Source organism: Passer domesticus, chromosome 7, assembly GCF_036417665.1.
Source record: "Passer domesticus isolate bPasDom1 chromosome 7, bPasDom1.hap1, whole genome shotgun sequence".
Taxonomy (NCBI): domain Eukaryota; kingdom Metazoa; phylum Chordata; class Aves; order Passeriformes; family Passeridae; genus Passer; species Passer domesticus.
Genome location: NC_087480.1, coordinates 33,741,269 through 33,754,287, shown reverse-complemented (window position 1 = coordinate 33,754,287; position 13,019 = coordinate 33,741,269). Strand labels below are relative to the sequence as shown.

The window sequence follows — 13,019 nt, the reverse complement described above, 5'->3', positions numbered from 1 at the left end:
CAGCTGGTCTTGATCCCCTGCAGCTCAGACACTAAGCTGTCATCACATCAGCCAAAGGTGAGGGATTTTTGTTTGCCACAATCATAAAACTTTCACTCAACATTAAGCCTTATCAGAACCAGAAACCTTGAATTCAGATTTTAATAACAGATGAAAATTTCAAATCTGTGCCTAATGCCCATCTGCTTCTGAAAGACAGTAAGATGATTCAAAGCTGGTAATCTAATCACAAAAGTCTTTTCCTAGCCAATGAAAAAAACCTGGATAGAAGCTGTCACAACAACCTCCTCAGCCACGTTTTTTCTGCTGAATGGAAAACATACCTTACAATCTGTCTGCATTATGCTCCAAACCTTTGAGGAAAACAAGAGATGCTGTTTATGGACTTTATCACTGCTCCTGTGGATGTTACATTCTGAAATAATTCTATTTATAGGCCTCATAGGTAACAGTACAGCTCCACTAAGAACACAGTGCAGGGAAAAGAGCTGTAAACAGAAGCTGCAGAACACACAGGCTAGATCCCCAGAAACAAAGCATTTCCCAGGGTGGCACTATCAGAAAAATGGCAGCTGCCCAGGTCTTCACTTTTGTGCTGTTTCTGCTTCATGATGACAATAAGAGAAATAACAATTATCAGGATGTGGACATTTCCAGAACAGTAAGCATGCAAGCAAATCTACAAACTGAATTCAGGGCTAGATACTTTTACAATTCTCTTCAAAGTTGTTCTTTACTTCACAATGCATGATCATGTGAGGTGGCATTCTCAACTCCTGAGAGTAACACTACTCCAGGTTTCAAAGGAAAAGTCCACGACAACCCATGAAGGGAAGGCAGTGTCTTTGAAAAAAAGCCTCTTTCCCCAGATCAAGAGATGTTTTTACTGCCAGTGCTGTCACTTCATGTTTCCCTCTTGAAAACGACAGGGAGAACAGCCCCAGTGTGGTAACCCACTGAGTGCAGATGCCTATCCATAATTCAACTATTTTGAACTCTTGTTCTGCTTGACTTCACAAAGCATCTCCCTCCCCTCCCAGGACTGTGCAGCAGCTCTAGGTGTGTAGGTCCAGTGTCTCCTGGGACAGGGACTCCACAAGAGATGCTGCTGGTATCCTGCTGCATTACAGGAGAGTCAACCACTTCAGCAACTGCACCTTTGGATACAGTTGCTGCTCCAATTGCCCTGAATCTTCCCAAATGAAGCAGTGTGAAATGGCAGAGGGTGCCCTGGAGCTCTGCTAGAACAGCATCCCCCAGCCAAGGAAGTTCACAATGAAACTGGAGTGACAGTAGAACACCTGGCAGGTGGTATGGGCTGGGTTATAAAACACAACTCACAGGGAAAATCTTCCAGACAATTTGAGTTTCATTGTGGTCCTTGACAGCCACTCCTCAGAGACACAGTTCTTTGGCTCCAAAAATTGGGATGGTGATCAGAACACACTCAAGCCCTGGTAATGCAGTGAGGGCACCAACACAAACTCAGTTTCTCAGTGATGTGCAGCCACTAAAAACGTGGGACTTTCTGGCTGCCTTTTGAGCCTTCCAGGTGGCAAGGCAAAGTCCTGATCCACTCTGAGCACATTGCAAGGACAGGAAACAGCCTCAGAGAAACTAAAGAGGTAACACATCCTCATTCTTTTTCATAGGAATGCAGAAAGGATTAAATTATTCAAGGCTGAGAAACAAGAAGTCAGCTAACAGTTGTTACCTACCTCAAAATTCACAGGGTGGTCTTAAATGGCAAAGAGACTCTCTTAAATGACAAAGAGACTTCAGAACTCACCCCATTGCTTAGCAAAAACTGCTTCTATTACAGAATAGAAAAGCCTTATATTAAAGGCAAAGAGCAGAAGACAGAGGCATAAAAAATAAATGTAAAATAAATGAAGAAGTATAATAAATTAAAAGACCAAAACCAAGAATCTACTCATAATTAGCAATCTCTCTCTGAACTTCCAAAACATGTTGCTATTAACTGACTTGCTAATTGTCTATGAAAACCACAACTCAGCTTTCTTGCTAAAAACGTTTCTGAAAACATATTCAAATATTATTAATAGAAAAATGAACCATTTTTTTATAACAAAAATCTTGATTTATTAAAAGCTGGAACTGGTTAAAAATAAATCCTTGCCATAAGGTTCTTGTTAGCTTTAAACTGTAAGCATAAAAATACCCCAGAATGATGTTTTGGTATGGCTGAAATGTACACTATATAACACATAAAAAGCGCCTTGACTTGCTGCTATTATTTTTAATTAGGCTCTGTAGCACGTATGGTTTTACCTTCCAACACCAGTTCAAATTGGGAGAAGGGAGCTGCAGACCCATGGGACTGGCAATTCCATGGCTCATGCCTTGGAGCACTAATGCATTTTACATTAGGTCTGAGCATCAGGAAATCCTGGCTGCTGGCGCCAAGCAGCTCCAGCCCATAATGACCCACATGTGAGAAGTCAGATCCACCACTCAGCTGCCAGTATCTATTCTATCAAACAATTCACTCCTGCTCTGCTACAAACAAGACAGAACATTTGCAGCACTCCCCACTGTTTCCAATTAGACTGCGTGTCTGGACTGCAGATAAGTCCATGGAGCAATCTTATTGAAAGAAGTCTTCCTAGAAAACAGGATTCTAGCCAGAAATCCCAATAGTTCCAGAGCCCATCAGCAATAGGCCAACCTGCAGTTCTTTTATTTTCATTCTTGAGGTGAGCCTTCAGGATGCCTTGAAACTTGCAAGGAAATTCTACAAATACTTAATTTAATTAGGTATACACCAGATGTATTTTGCTACTCATGTCAGTTGGAATACAACCAGATTAAAACTCGGGTTACTATTGGAGTTCCTTGATGAGAGACTGCAATTTGAGGCTGACTGATGTGCCTTCACTTTTAACCAAGGACATTGAAAATGGTTTTGCTTCCCAGCTGAAAGTTCTCTGGCAAAATTTGACTGGGGCTTTCTCTTAAGTTTACTGGAAACAAAGAAGTCTGCAAGCTCTGCCCTACACACCTTTCCCCACACCTCCAGGTGGGCCTGAAGAATACAGGGAGCACCCTCCAGTGTTCTGGTGAACAGAGAAATCCATCACCTCGTGGTTGTGAGTCTATTGTGAAGTTAAAAATGGTGAGTTACCCCCTGAGACCCCAAGAGCAGCACAGAGCTCACACTTACCTCAGTTTCTCTCCCACCTGCAAGCTCTGCAACAAAGGTTGAACATTTGGAAATGATCAGCATGGGCACCAGCATCCCCTTCCCAAACACAGACTCACACTAACTTGATGCTTACTGAGTAAAAATATTTACTTTTTTTTCTAGAAGATTAATCTCAAATCCTGTTTGCTTTTTTTCCTCCCTGAGCATGTTAGTTATTTTAATTTGTCCTTAAAAATGTTATGACCACACCAACCCTTACTCAATGTTCAGCTTTCTGGTGCATCACAGGTAGAACAAACCAACAAAAGTAACTGTCCACCACCCTTGATTTACTACAGGAAGCCAAAGTAAGGGAGGAAAATCTTTTTTTGCTTCAGCTGTACATACTGTGAATGACTTACATTTTACAAATGGTGACTAAAGGTGTTAGTGGTGAAAAGAACATTCTTCCTTTGGAAAGAAACAGCTTCAGCCCCAGGGCTGGGCATATCCAGATAGCTGGATCCTGTTGAAGTGAATGCTGTACCCTGACTACCAAGTGTTTGAACTATTTCTTGCTCATGAGTGCACAGAATTCATGCTTTATAAAAGGCACTTCCTAAACTCCACAGCATCAGCATTTATGAAGATTCCATTATTGGAAACGAGTGTTTCTTATTTTGAACTCGTGGGAGAAGTTTACTCAGAAATTCAAAGTGGAACAGCTTGTCATCACTGAGAAGGAGAGGTCTTTGACCAGAGGGGAAATTCAGAGAAAGAGCTCCCAGAATATCAGAAAAAGCTGATGCCTTTTGTCCCTATAGCCCATTTTCAAAGTGCCCTCAGGAATCTAACAGAATACCTAGGGAAGGGTGAAGTTAATGGAAAAACACCAAAAAACACCAAGCCCACAGCAGCTTATTTTAAATTTAAGAAAGACTTCTTTTAATTTTAAGAATATTGGAAATAAACATCATCTGGATAATCAGCATCTCTGTAGATGTTTCCCAGTGTCTGAAGAGTATGTATTTGAGTAGTTGTCGTAACAGGTGGTGTATTCTTTGTTATTGTTCTATTCCACAGCTTTTGGAAAGCTGTGATGTATTACATGTTAGGATGTTAAAACAGACATGGGATTCAGACAACAGACTAGAACTGCTTGTGCAGTGTAAATCATTCCTACTGCTGCGGGGGAAAAAATTACTGAGCACTGCAAATGAAGCCCTAAAAGAAACCTGAAGAGTTATTGGATAATTCTTATCATTGGATGATAAGAATTCTTTAGCAGCAGCAACTTACTTGCCAGAGAAGGGGTGCTGCCCAACCAGGTCTCCATTCTGCAGCTGGTAATCCCCGAAGATATCCGGGCTCACCGCTCCATCAGGGACTATCAGCCCATCTAGAAAACAAAATACAGTCACTTAGCAAGGAGCAGGATTGAGGGCAAGTGGGCAAAACCACCTGTCCTAGTTTATTTTAGCAATTCATTAGGAATTTAACTTAAAATATTTCTGTGAGGAACAAAAATCAACAATAATACTGAAACCCAGCAACTTGAAATACAAAAAAAATCCTTACTGGGAGGAAGATTCCAAGGAGCTTCAGCCCACTGCCCTGAAAAATGCTGTACATGGAAATATTCTCTTAGCCCTTCTTCCTTAAGCCTATAAAAATTATTTCAAGACCCATCAAAGTAAGCCCAGAGAACAAGTAATGAAAAAGGTAAAACATCAATCTGGGCCAGCAGCATAAAAATAAAAAAGCAGCAAAGGTCTTAATTGTTCAGACTCTGTATCACACCACTGTATCTCTTCAAACTTGTTGAGAAAAACAAGAAAGTGACTTCAAACTTATTTATTTTATCTTGCCCATCTTTTAATATCTCAGAGCTCTTTCCAACAAGGGCAGGCTTTTCATGTGATATGCTCTCAAGAACAGAGGCTACAGATTTTTTTGTGCTCCCTTTACATTACAACACTGGCACATGAAGATGCAGACATTTGTAAAGCCAGAAGTATTCCTTAAAGGCTTCACAGTCTCTGCTTGCTTTATGAGGAAAAAAAAAAATCAGGAGCTAACATCTTCCTTCTGTTACATCAATGTAAACCCAGAGAGTGTCTTTGAAGTGAAGCCACTGAACTGACCCCAGCTGAATGAGAGCCCAGCTTAACTCCTGGCTGCTGCCATTCACAAAACACATTTCATTTTAATATTAAGGGCACAGTTCTTACTTGGTAATTAGTATTAGGCTCTAATCAGATAAAACAAGCTCTTTCATTTAAACAGCCCCTACATCAGTTTGTCTCCATCACTGTATGAAAACAATTCCAGACCTGAAGTGCAGAAAGCATCCCCATAAACCCAGGGCAGAAACAGGTACATCCAGACTGATACATTAAGAGTTTAAGAGAGGGAAGACAGAGATTCCTAATGACTAGGAAGTTACAAATGCCATTCCACTTTAAAGAAAGAGAGATAAGATCCAGGGAGTCACAGGCCACTTAGCTTAACCTCTGTGGTTTCCAAACTACTAAAACTGCCTGCACAGGAAGCAGTGGAAAGTTACTTACAGACACAAGGGCTTAGAGATGACGACTCTGGCATTCAAACAAATCTCCCAGTGCTTTATGAATTTACCTGGTGTTTTTTGAAGATAATATAGTGACAAGTGATAAAAGGAATAGAATTGACACATCTAGATTTCTAACAGACATTTGATGAGGTGCTACAGAGATTCATTTAGAAGATAATACCTCATGGGAAAGTGACTGAATGCAAGGCAGCAGATTGCAAATGAAAAATGCCAGCCATGATCAGACCACATTTTAGCAGCATCAGATTGCTGTACATGGCCACGTTCTAATTGCAGACATGTGTGTACAGTATGGGAAGGAGTATGACTTGACAAGCAAGTGCTCTGGCAGGGATCAATATTCCTGTCTCAGCGTGTTCAGCAGGACATGGGTGCCCTGTGACATCACACAAAATGTCCAAAGGAGTGAAAGGAAAGTGGAAATGGCCTTTATTAAGACTTGTGCCAAATTTTCCTAGCTCACCTCCTAGTCTGTGTGCTGCACTGAACTGAAATGAAGAGGACCATTATCACTTTTATACTGCAGCACTGCAGATCAAAAGCAATCCATTTAAGTGACTCTGCATTTTAAATAGTCAGGCTAGGTTAAAAATTCTCTTCTTTGAGAGCAGAGAAACTCAAAAAATAACATATGTCTCTGTATTAATAAAGCAAGCACTGCATTTTAACTCTGAGGCTACTGCTACCACTACTTAAAGTGTCTTCAATCAAGAGTGTTAACAGTCAAACCATAACACTCAGAGTTATGGCTCACATGAATTTATAGGAAAATGAAAGCACATGGAGAGCATCAGCTGCAGAAAATGTGATTACACAGTTAAAGGACATCTGTTGTTATGTTCATTTCAACATAAATTAGGTTATGTACTTTCAGAGCAAGAGAGGCACTGAGCTCAGGAAGGCAACTTCAGAGATTCTACCACATTTTTCATGTAGATTTAAATTACTGTGCAAGAGAGTGACTGGCCTGTCATGAAATAAGGAACTCATCTTGCCATCAGCGAGCTCAAGAATGATTATGGTCAAGGCGGGACTTGTCAGCCATCAGTGTAGATCACTTCTAAAATTATCCAACTAAAATATAAGTATTTCATTTCTGACTGCACAAAGACTTGTACTTTTGGTGGGTTTGTTTTTTTCACCAAGTAATGATCTGTCCTTCAGAACCCAAATCCCTGCTCCAATTGGTACCTTAGCCTGCAGCCTTTCAAAGGAATATTATGTCACTTTTGAGATGCCACATTTCAAAAGCTGAAGTCTAGGAAATTGCAGAAGCACACAATTACTGACACTTGTTGCAATGAACCTGAGAAGTGAATCTACCTTTTGAATATAATCACTCTTTAAAAAGGGCTACCTTGGAAAACAAAAGCACATTTCAAACATCTGCAGAACATATCACCACAATTCTACCTTTCCTTCCCAGTCAAGTATCAATTCCAACACAAAAATCCAAAAGGGAAAAACTATCACACTAAGAGGCAAGTTGCTATGGCAGAAGAAAAAGAAGCCTTGTGTTCCGATATCCTTTGAGAACAGTTTTGAAATGCTACTGAGATCTTGCACAATTATTTTCTTGCAGCAGCTATGAGTGAAGACGATGGGGTTTAGTGGTTTTTTTTTGTAATTACTCTTCCTGCAAACTGATCCAGAGTCACAGAGTTTTGTGATTCATGCTTCATGGCAAAGGACTAGACACTTATGTGGAAAATGAAAAACACAGACTCAAACCCAGCAATTAAAAAAAAAAGGCAAAAATTCATGCACTCAGTTATCCAGGAGCCTGAAAAGGATCTAAACCCACAAGTTTGAGAGGGTAAGCAAACTCCTAGTTACAAAAAGTTATGAAGACATTTATCCACTGGGCAAATTATTTCATTATTGCTTCCTGCAAAGTTTTACTAAGCCTTCCTCCTGAACAGCTGGCAACACTGGATTAGATAAATCAGCATTTACAGAAGAGATTCACATACTTCCCTAAATCCTAGATATACAACAGCAAAATTCATACAGATAGATTTGTTTAAAGTCATGAAATGATGTCATGGTGGCCTCTGCTAAGGAATCTACAAGTTTGCTGAGAATCAACTGAAGTCCTTCATCAGTATCTGCAATAAAAATCCCATTGCACAACACAATAGGCAGAACAAAATTCAGCATAAATCCCACAGCTGTGAATTTAACAGGGATGAGAATAAGTTTCTGTTTACAGAGCAGGGAAGAACAAGGCTGGGCCACCTTTACTTGACTCCATTGTCATGGTCCATCAGCTCTCTGAGACAGGTCTACTCATATTCCTGCAGACCTGTAACATTGCCTAAAATCGTGGATATGCAGTACTTAATCCATCACTATCACCCTGATGCCTTAGGATTTTAGCTTTTGTATTTTTCCAAGTCCTGTACTGCTTTAGTGTGTAACTCTGAACTCCATACAGAGTGTTGGCTGCTGTCTTCACATTTTGGTCAGATAAAACAATCCCTCTGGGCCTGAAACTCAAGGACACCCTACAGCTTCAGACCCCAAAGAGTATGAACAAAAGTGAAATGGGGGGAGCAAACTGGGGCTAAATGACTTCATTACCTGGAGCTGTAATTGGAGGATTAACCCCTGATTTGTAAATGGACCAAACTTGTAATTGTCTGAAAAACTTGTGACCATTGTCCATCTTGGGTGTAGCCTCTGGGAGGCTTTGACTGCCCAAGCTGTGCCTACTGAATGCCTTCAATAAATACCTACTTTTACTCTCCTAATCTTGTCTAGCTCTGTTCTAGGTGGCCACTCCATGCTATCAACCCCAACAATGACAAGCCCATCCCTGGATGGCACCAGTGCTGCTCCCAGTGCCACAAAACAGGAACTGTCCTGCTGGTTTGAGTCAGGCCCAGCCAAAGCTCCCACTGCAAAGGCTTGTGCTAAGTGGCAACCCCAGTGCTAAGCACTGACAGCCTCCCCCAAGGACAGACTGACATCCACAGGTGTAATTTTACCTGTTCTGGTCTGGCATCTTCCCTGAGCTTGGTCAGTGGTGGCAAATGCAAATTAACTTGGAAAACACTGAGGAACATCCCATTTCCAAGAAGATACAAAGTGTCAAATACAGACAATGAAGTCAAGGTGAAGTCTCTAAATGAGAGAGCCTCTAAGGTAATGGATAGTTGTGATACAGATATATGAAGTTAGAAAAGGTATTTAGGGAAAGGCATAGCTGGTTGATTTACTGACAAAAATGTTCTCTTAGAGGCCTGTTATTCTATACTGCACAGATCTGCAGGAAAGGGTGAGATTTAGCATATCTTCCTCATATAAAAAAACTGAAAACATTTGATCTGTTAAAACATTCTATTTTGATGTTGTGAGGCTGATTTGTTAAAGAAAAAAAAAACACCAACAACTGGGCAGTGACATATCTCTACATTTCTCTACATGCGTTACTTACGTGCCAAGTGTTAAGAATTTGTTGGTCATCTTCAAATCTAGCAAAATTCTGGAAAGCTCAGGGATTGCTGAGTCCCATTGAAATGACCATCCAGGTAGCTGCTTTACCTGCATTATAGTAGAGGTCAGGCCTCTCCAGGATGTCCCCCTCGTGGATGTAGGGCTCGATGGGGTCATCCCCATACAGGTACTGCTCGCTGTCGTCCATCTGCCGGCTCTCCACCATCTCCAGCCACTGCGAGTTGTGCCACCGAAACTTCTCCGTCTGGATTTTTTTAGCCCATTCCTCGTCATATTCCTGGTAAAAAGCACCACACAGTGGTTTAGGATCAGCTGTAGACAAAGGTGGTCTAACAGGAAACGGCAGGGGAAGCCAACATCAGCAAAAGATGTCAGTCCAGGGCCCAGTGACTTAGCTTTATGTTCTTTGAGCAAAAGGGATTTTGCAAGCTTTGGGCATTATTTGGGTTTGTGATACAGCAGTACAATCTTCCCTTCATGGTTTGGAATTTCACTCCATCCAGAAAAACTCCTGCTTTGAACAGAACAGTTCCATCAGCAGTCTCCTTGTTTGGTTTAATTAAGAAGACCCAATTACTGCCAATCTTCAGGAGATTTTTAGTAATTAATTATTAACATTGGCCAAATACCCTGCACATCTTCATTAGATGAGCATTTCCTAGGACAACTAGTTACTAAAAAAACCTATGAACAAAAAAGGCTGTGATAAAACCAGTAAATTTCTTTTATTTCATGAGCTCCAGCAAGAATTTAATCTCAACTTCATGTCAAATTTTATGTATAATGTCTAACAACCACAAAAATTATAGGCAAGTAAACTCTGAGGGGAACTTCTCCAGAAAGCTGAGTAAAACAGGATACAGGTTCCAGTCACTATGGAAAAACATGCAGGCATGACATTTCAATCTGGATTACAGCCTAACAGCACTCAAGTGATGTGATATTCATGTAAAGGAACAGCAGCACGAAGTGAGACAGCCTATGGTCACTGCAATGACAAGGATCTTCTGAACAGAGCAGGTCTGGGGGCTGGTGATTTCCACAGAGGGAGCACCAGCCCAAGGGCAGCACTCAGTTCCTCAATCCTACTGGGAAGATAAGGCCCAGATATCTCTAGGAAGCTCATCCACATATGTAATCTGCAGATGGTATCAGTTTGGGAATAGTCACAAATAATGCACCACGATTTGTGCTTTTTAAACCAACGTATTGTGAGCAAGAATAACACCTCTAACCAGAATGTTTGTTCTTGTGGGAAGAAATATCCTCATGGAACACATCCCACTCCACTGTCTTCTAACCTAACAAAGGAGAGGAAAGTTGAAAATAATTTCTTAACTCTCATGGTGGTGAACACATGATCTAGACATACTTTCCTGAGAGATCTAAGCTGGAGTAGTTTAAGGCTTTAAAAATCTGTTTTACTTAGCCCTGAAGATGACACGCAATTAGTGACAATGCCTTGGTTGTGGAAGTGGGAATTTCTGACATGCCAAAGCAGATCTGTCTACAACCAGAGGCCGTAAACTGGCAGAGAAGGCAAAATCAGCTGGCTTAGGAGCTCAGGTTATACTTCTGAAAGCCCCATAGTCTGAACTAGAGGTTTTAAACTGACTTAATATTCAACCAGCCTTGTCTTCATTGCTGTCATATGTGTTCCACAGGTAACACTCTCCACCCTGTGCCTTTTCCACCTTTGGGCTGGCATAACACAAAAGCCAGCTGGCCCTGCCAGTCTGGCAAGGCTTCTCTGCCATTGCCAACAGGGATCTAGAACATCCAAAACTTCATTATTCTCAATTTCTCCAAATCCACCTCTGATCAACACTAACTCCTAGACCTCACTAATTCCACTCCTCACCATCCTGGCACTCCTGTTCAGTGATCCTGTCCAAAACCTGGTGTCCTGCACAACTTCCACACCCAGAGCAGGTATCATCTGTGGGATCTACAGATGAATATTCTCAGTGCTTAAGGGAAGCAAAATTCCACTTTCTGTCTGTCAGGATTACTGCAGCCTTAGGGAGGGAGAAAAGACAAGAGCCAACAAACACACACACCTCATACTGTTTGGAAAAGAACACCTCAGGCTATTTCTTCTCTTTTTTTTTTCCCATTTCCACTCTTGATTAAAAAGAAAAACTAGAAGTAACAGTAAAAACCTGGAAAAAGCAAGCTCATCACTGAGATTTATAAAATGACCCATAAAAAAAAGACAAGGCTTAACTTTTAATGATGACATCTGACCAGCACCTTGGAAGCAGCTCCTTTGCTGCATCTGCCAGAGCTAAGCCCTGGGCTGGCTGTTATGTCACCCTCCAGCAGCTGTGAATTACTTACAAGCTTTAGAGAAACATCTTGTAACTGCCAGAAATCATACTGCACTCTCAAGAACACTATTCCCAGAAGTCATGATTGCAAAGAAGGGGAGGAAAATAAACAAATTTAACAAACAGCAAATTAGATTAACCTCTGTGAAAGCTGAATCCCTTTTACATGATCCTGTTTACTTTTCAAAGTTCTCAAAAGCCAAAAGGCCATCAGCTAAATCACCTCATTCACATTTACCATCAATGCACTTAGAAAACACTTGAATATTCCCAAAGTTACAACCCTAAATGTATCCCACTTCCTGACATCAGAGTTCCACTCACACCACTGTCTGAACATGCTAAATATCTGTCAGAAATAGACATTAACTTCTTATATACTTTTGCAAAAATAATTTTACATTTTTCAGATTCTAACTGATTTTTCCTTTAGCTGATGACAGCAGGGCAGAGTATTCCTATGTATTCTACATTTCCCATCCTATCATGAGAGATTCAAGACTCCCAGGTATTTTTCCTCCAGCATTCATCTAAATTTTGGAAAATGGTTATTAGCAATTGAACAGCACATTACTTAAAAACCACTATTTATCCATTCAAGTACTTTGACAACTTTGTTCTTGTTGTTCATTCCCAGTGAAAAAAGCAAGGTACAAATGTTACAAAGAAGTGACTGCACCAGAACTAGATCAATGATCAGTTTTGTCAGGAGTTTCATTCCGGCAGCAATCACAGAAAAGGAAGATTTGCAATAATCTAGAATGATTTACATAACTCCAGCATTAAAGAAGTTCATTTAAGTAGTGCTAGATCAGGGATATGTCTGTAGATTTTCCATGGAAATATGCAGAAGCACCACTGGGTATGAATGATTAATGGAATAACATCAGAATGGAAGAAAAGCTGTAAATGCAGGACTACAGCCAAAAGGCACAAAGAAACCAAATTAAAGACATTTAGAGCAAAACAATTCCCTAAAACACTACAAGTCTTCCAGTAATTATATTTTGAGCTATTAAAATATTTTTTTTTATTATTTTGTGGTTTTGGGTGGGTGGTTTTTTTTTTTTTTTGTTTTGGTTGGGTTTTGGTTTTTAAACACATGAAGCACTCCTTCTTTACAAGGGAATTTCTGCAAACATGAAACCAGAAAGCTAAAAATTATGGAGATAAAGCTACAGCTTTGAGCCCTCCAGTCCTTTTAAACGTTAGGCTACTGGAAAAGCACTGCAAGGGAGAATAAGAAGGTGAACAGAATGTGCCTATTTTCCAGCACCACCCCCCTCAAACACTGCAGTCATGGTCAGAAACTTAAAAGGAGGAATTCTCAAAGCTGATTTTATTCTCTTTGGAGCTCCCTGACATCACTGGTTTTAACATTCGGTTTCCATAAATCCAGAAGTGTCATAGAAGATGTATGGCTTGACTCTGGGAGGAATGTGCCATCCTTTTTGAAGTTCTACTTCCAGCTTTGTTTACTACTGAACCATTG

The 13,019-nt window shown here is 40.6% G+C and overlaps 1 protein-coding gene across 10 annotated transcripts in view; it reads right to left on the bottom strand.

Annotated features, from left to right (window-relative positions):
• KIFAP3 (kinesin associated protein 3) overlaps positions 1-13,019 on the bottom strand; it is a 68,782-nt gene that overhangs the window by 16,556 nt on the left and 39,207 nt on the right. For all 10 annotated transcript variants that reach the window (XM_064427578.1, XM_064427579.1, XM_064427582.1 and 7 more), the window contains 2 exons: positions 9,285-9,474; positions 4,445-4,544 (listed from right to left, as the gene is read on the bottom strand). In XM_064427578.1, the coding sequence (XP_064283648.1) occupies positions 4,445-4,544; positions 9,285-9,474 (290 nt within the window). The remainder of the gene's footprint in view (positions 1-4,444; positions 4,545-9,284; positions 9,475-13,019) is intronic.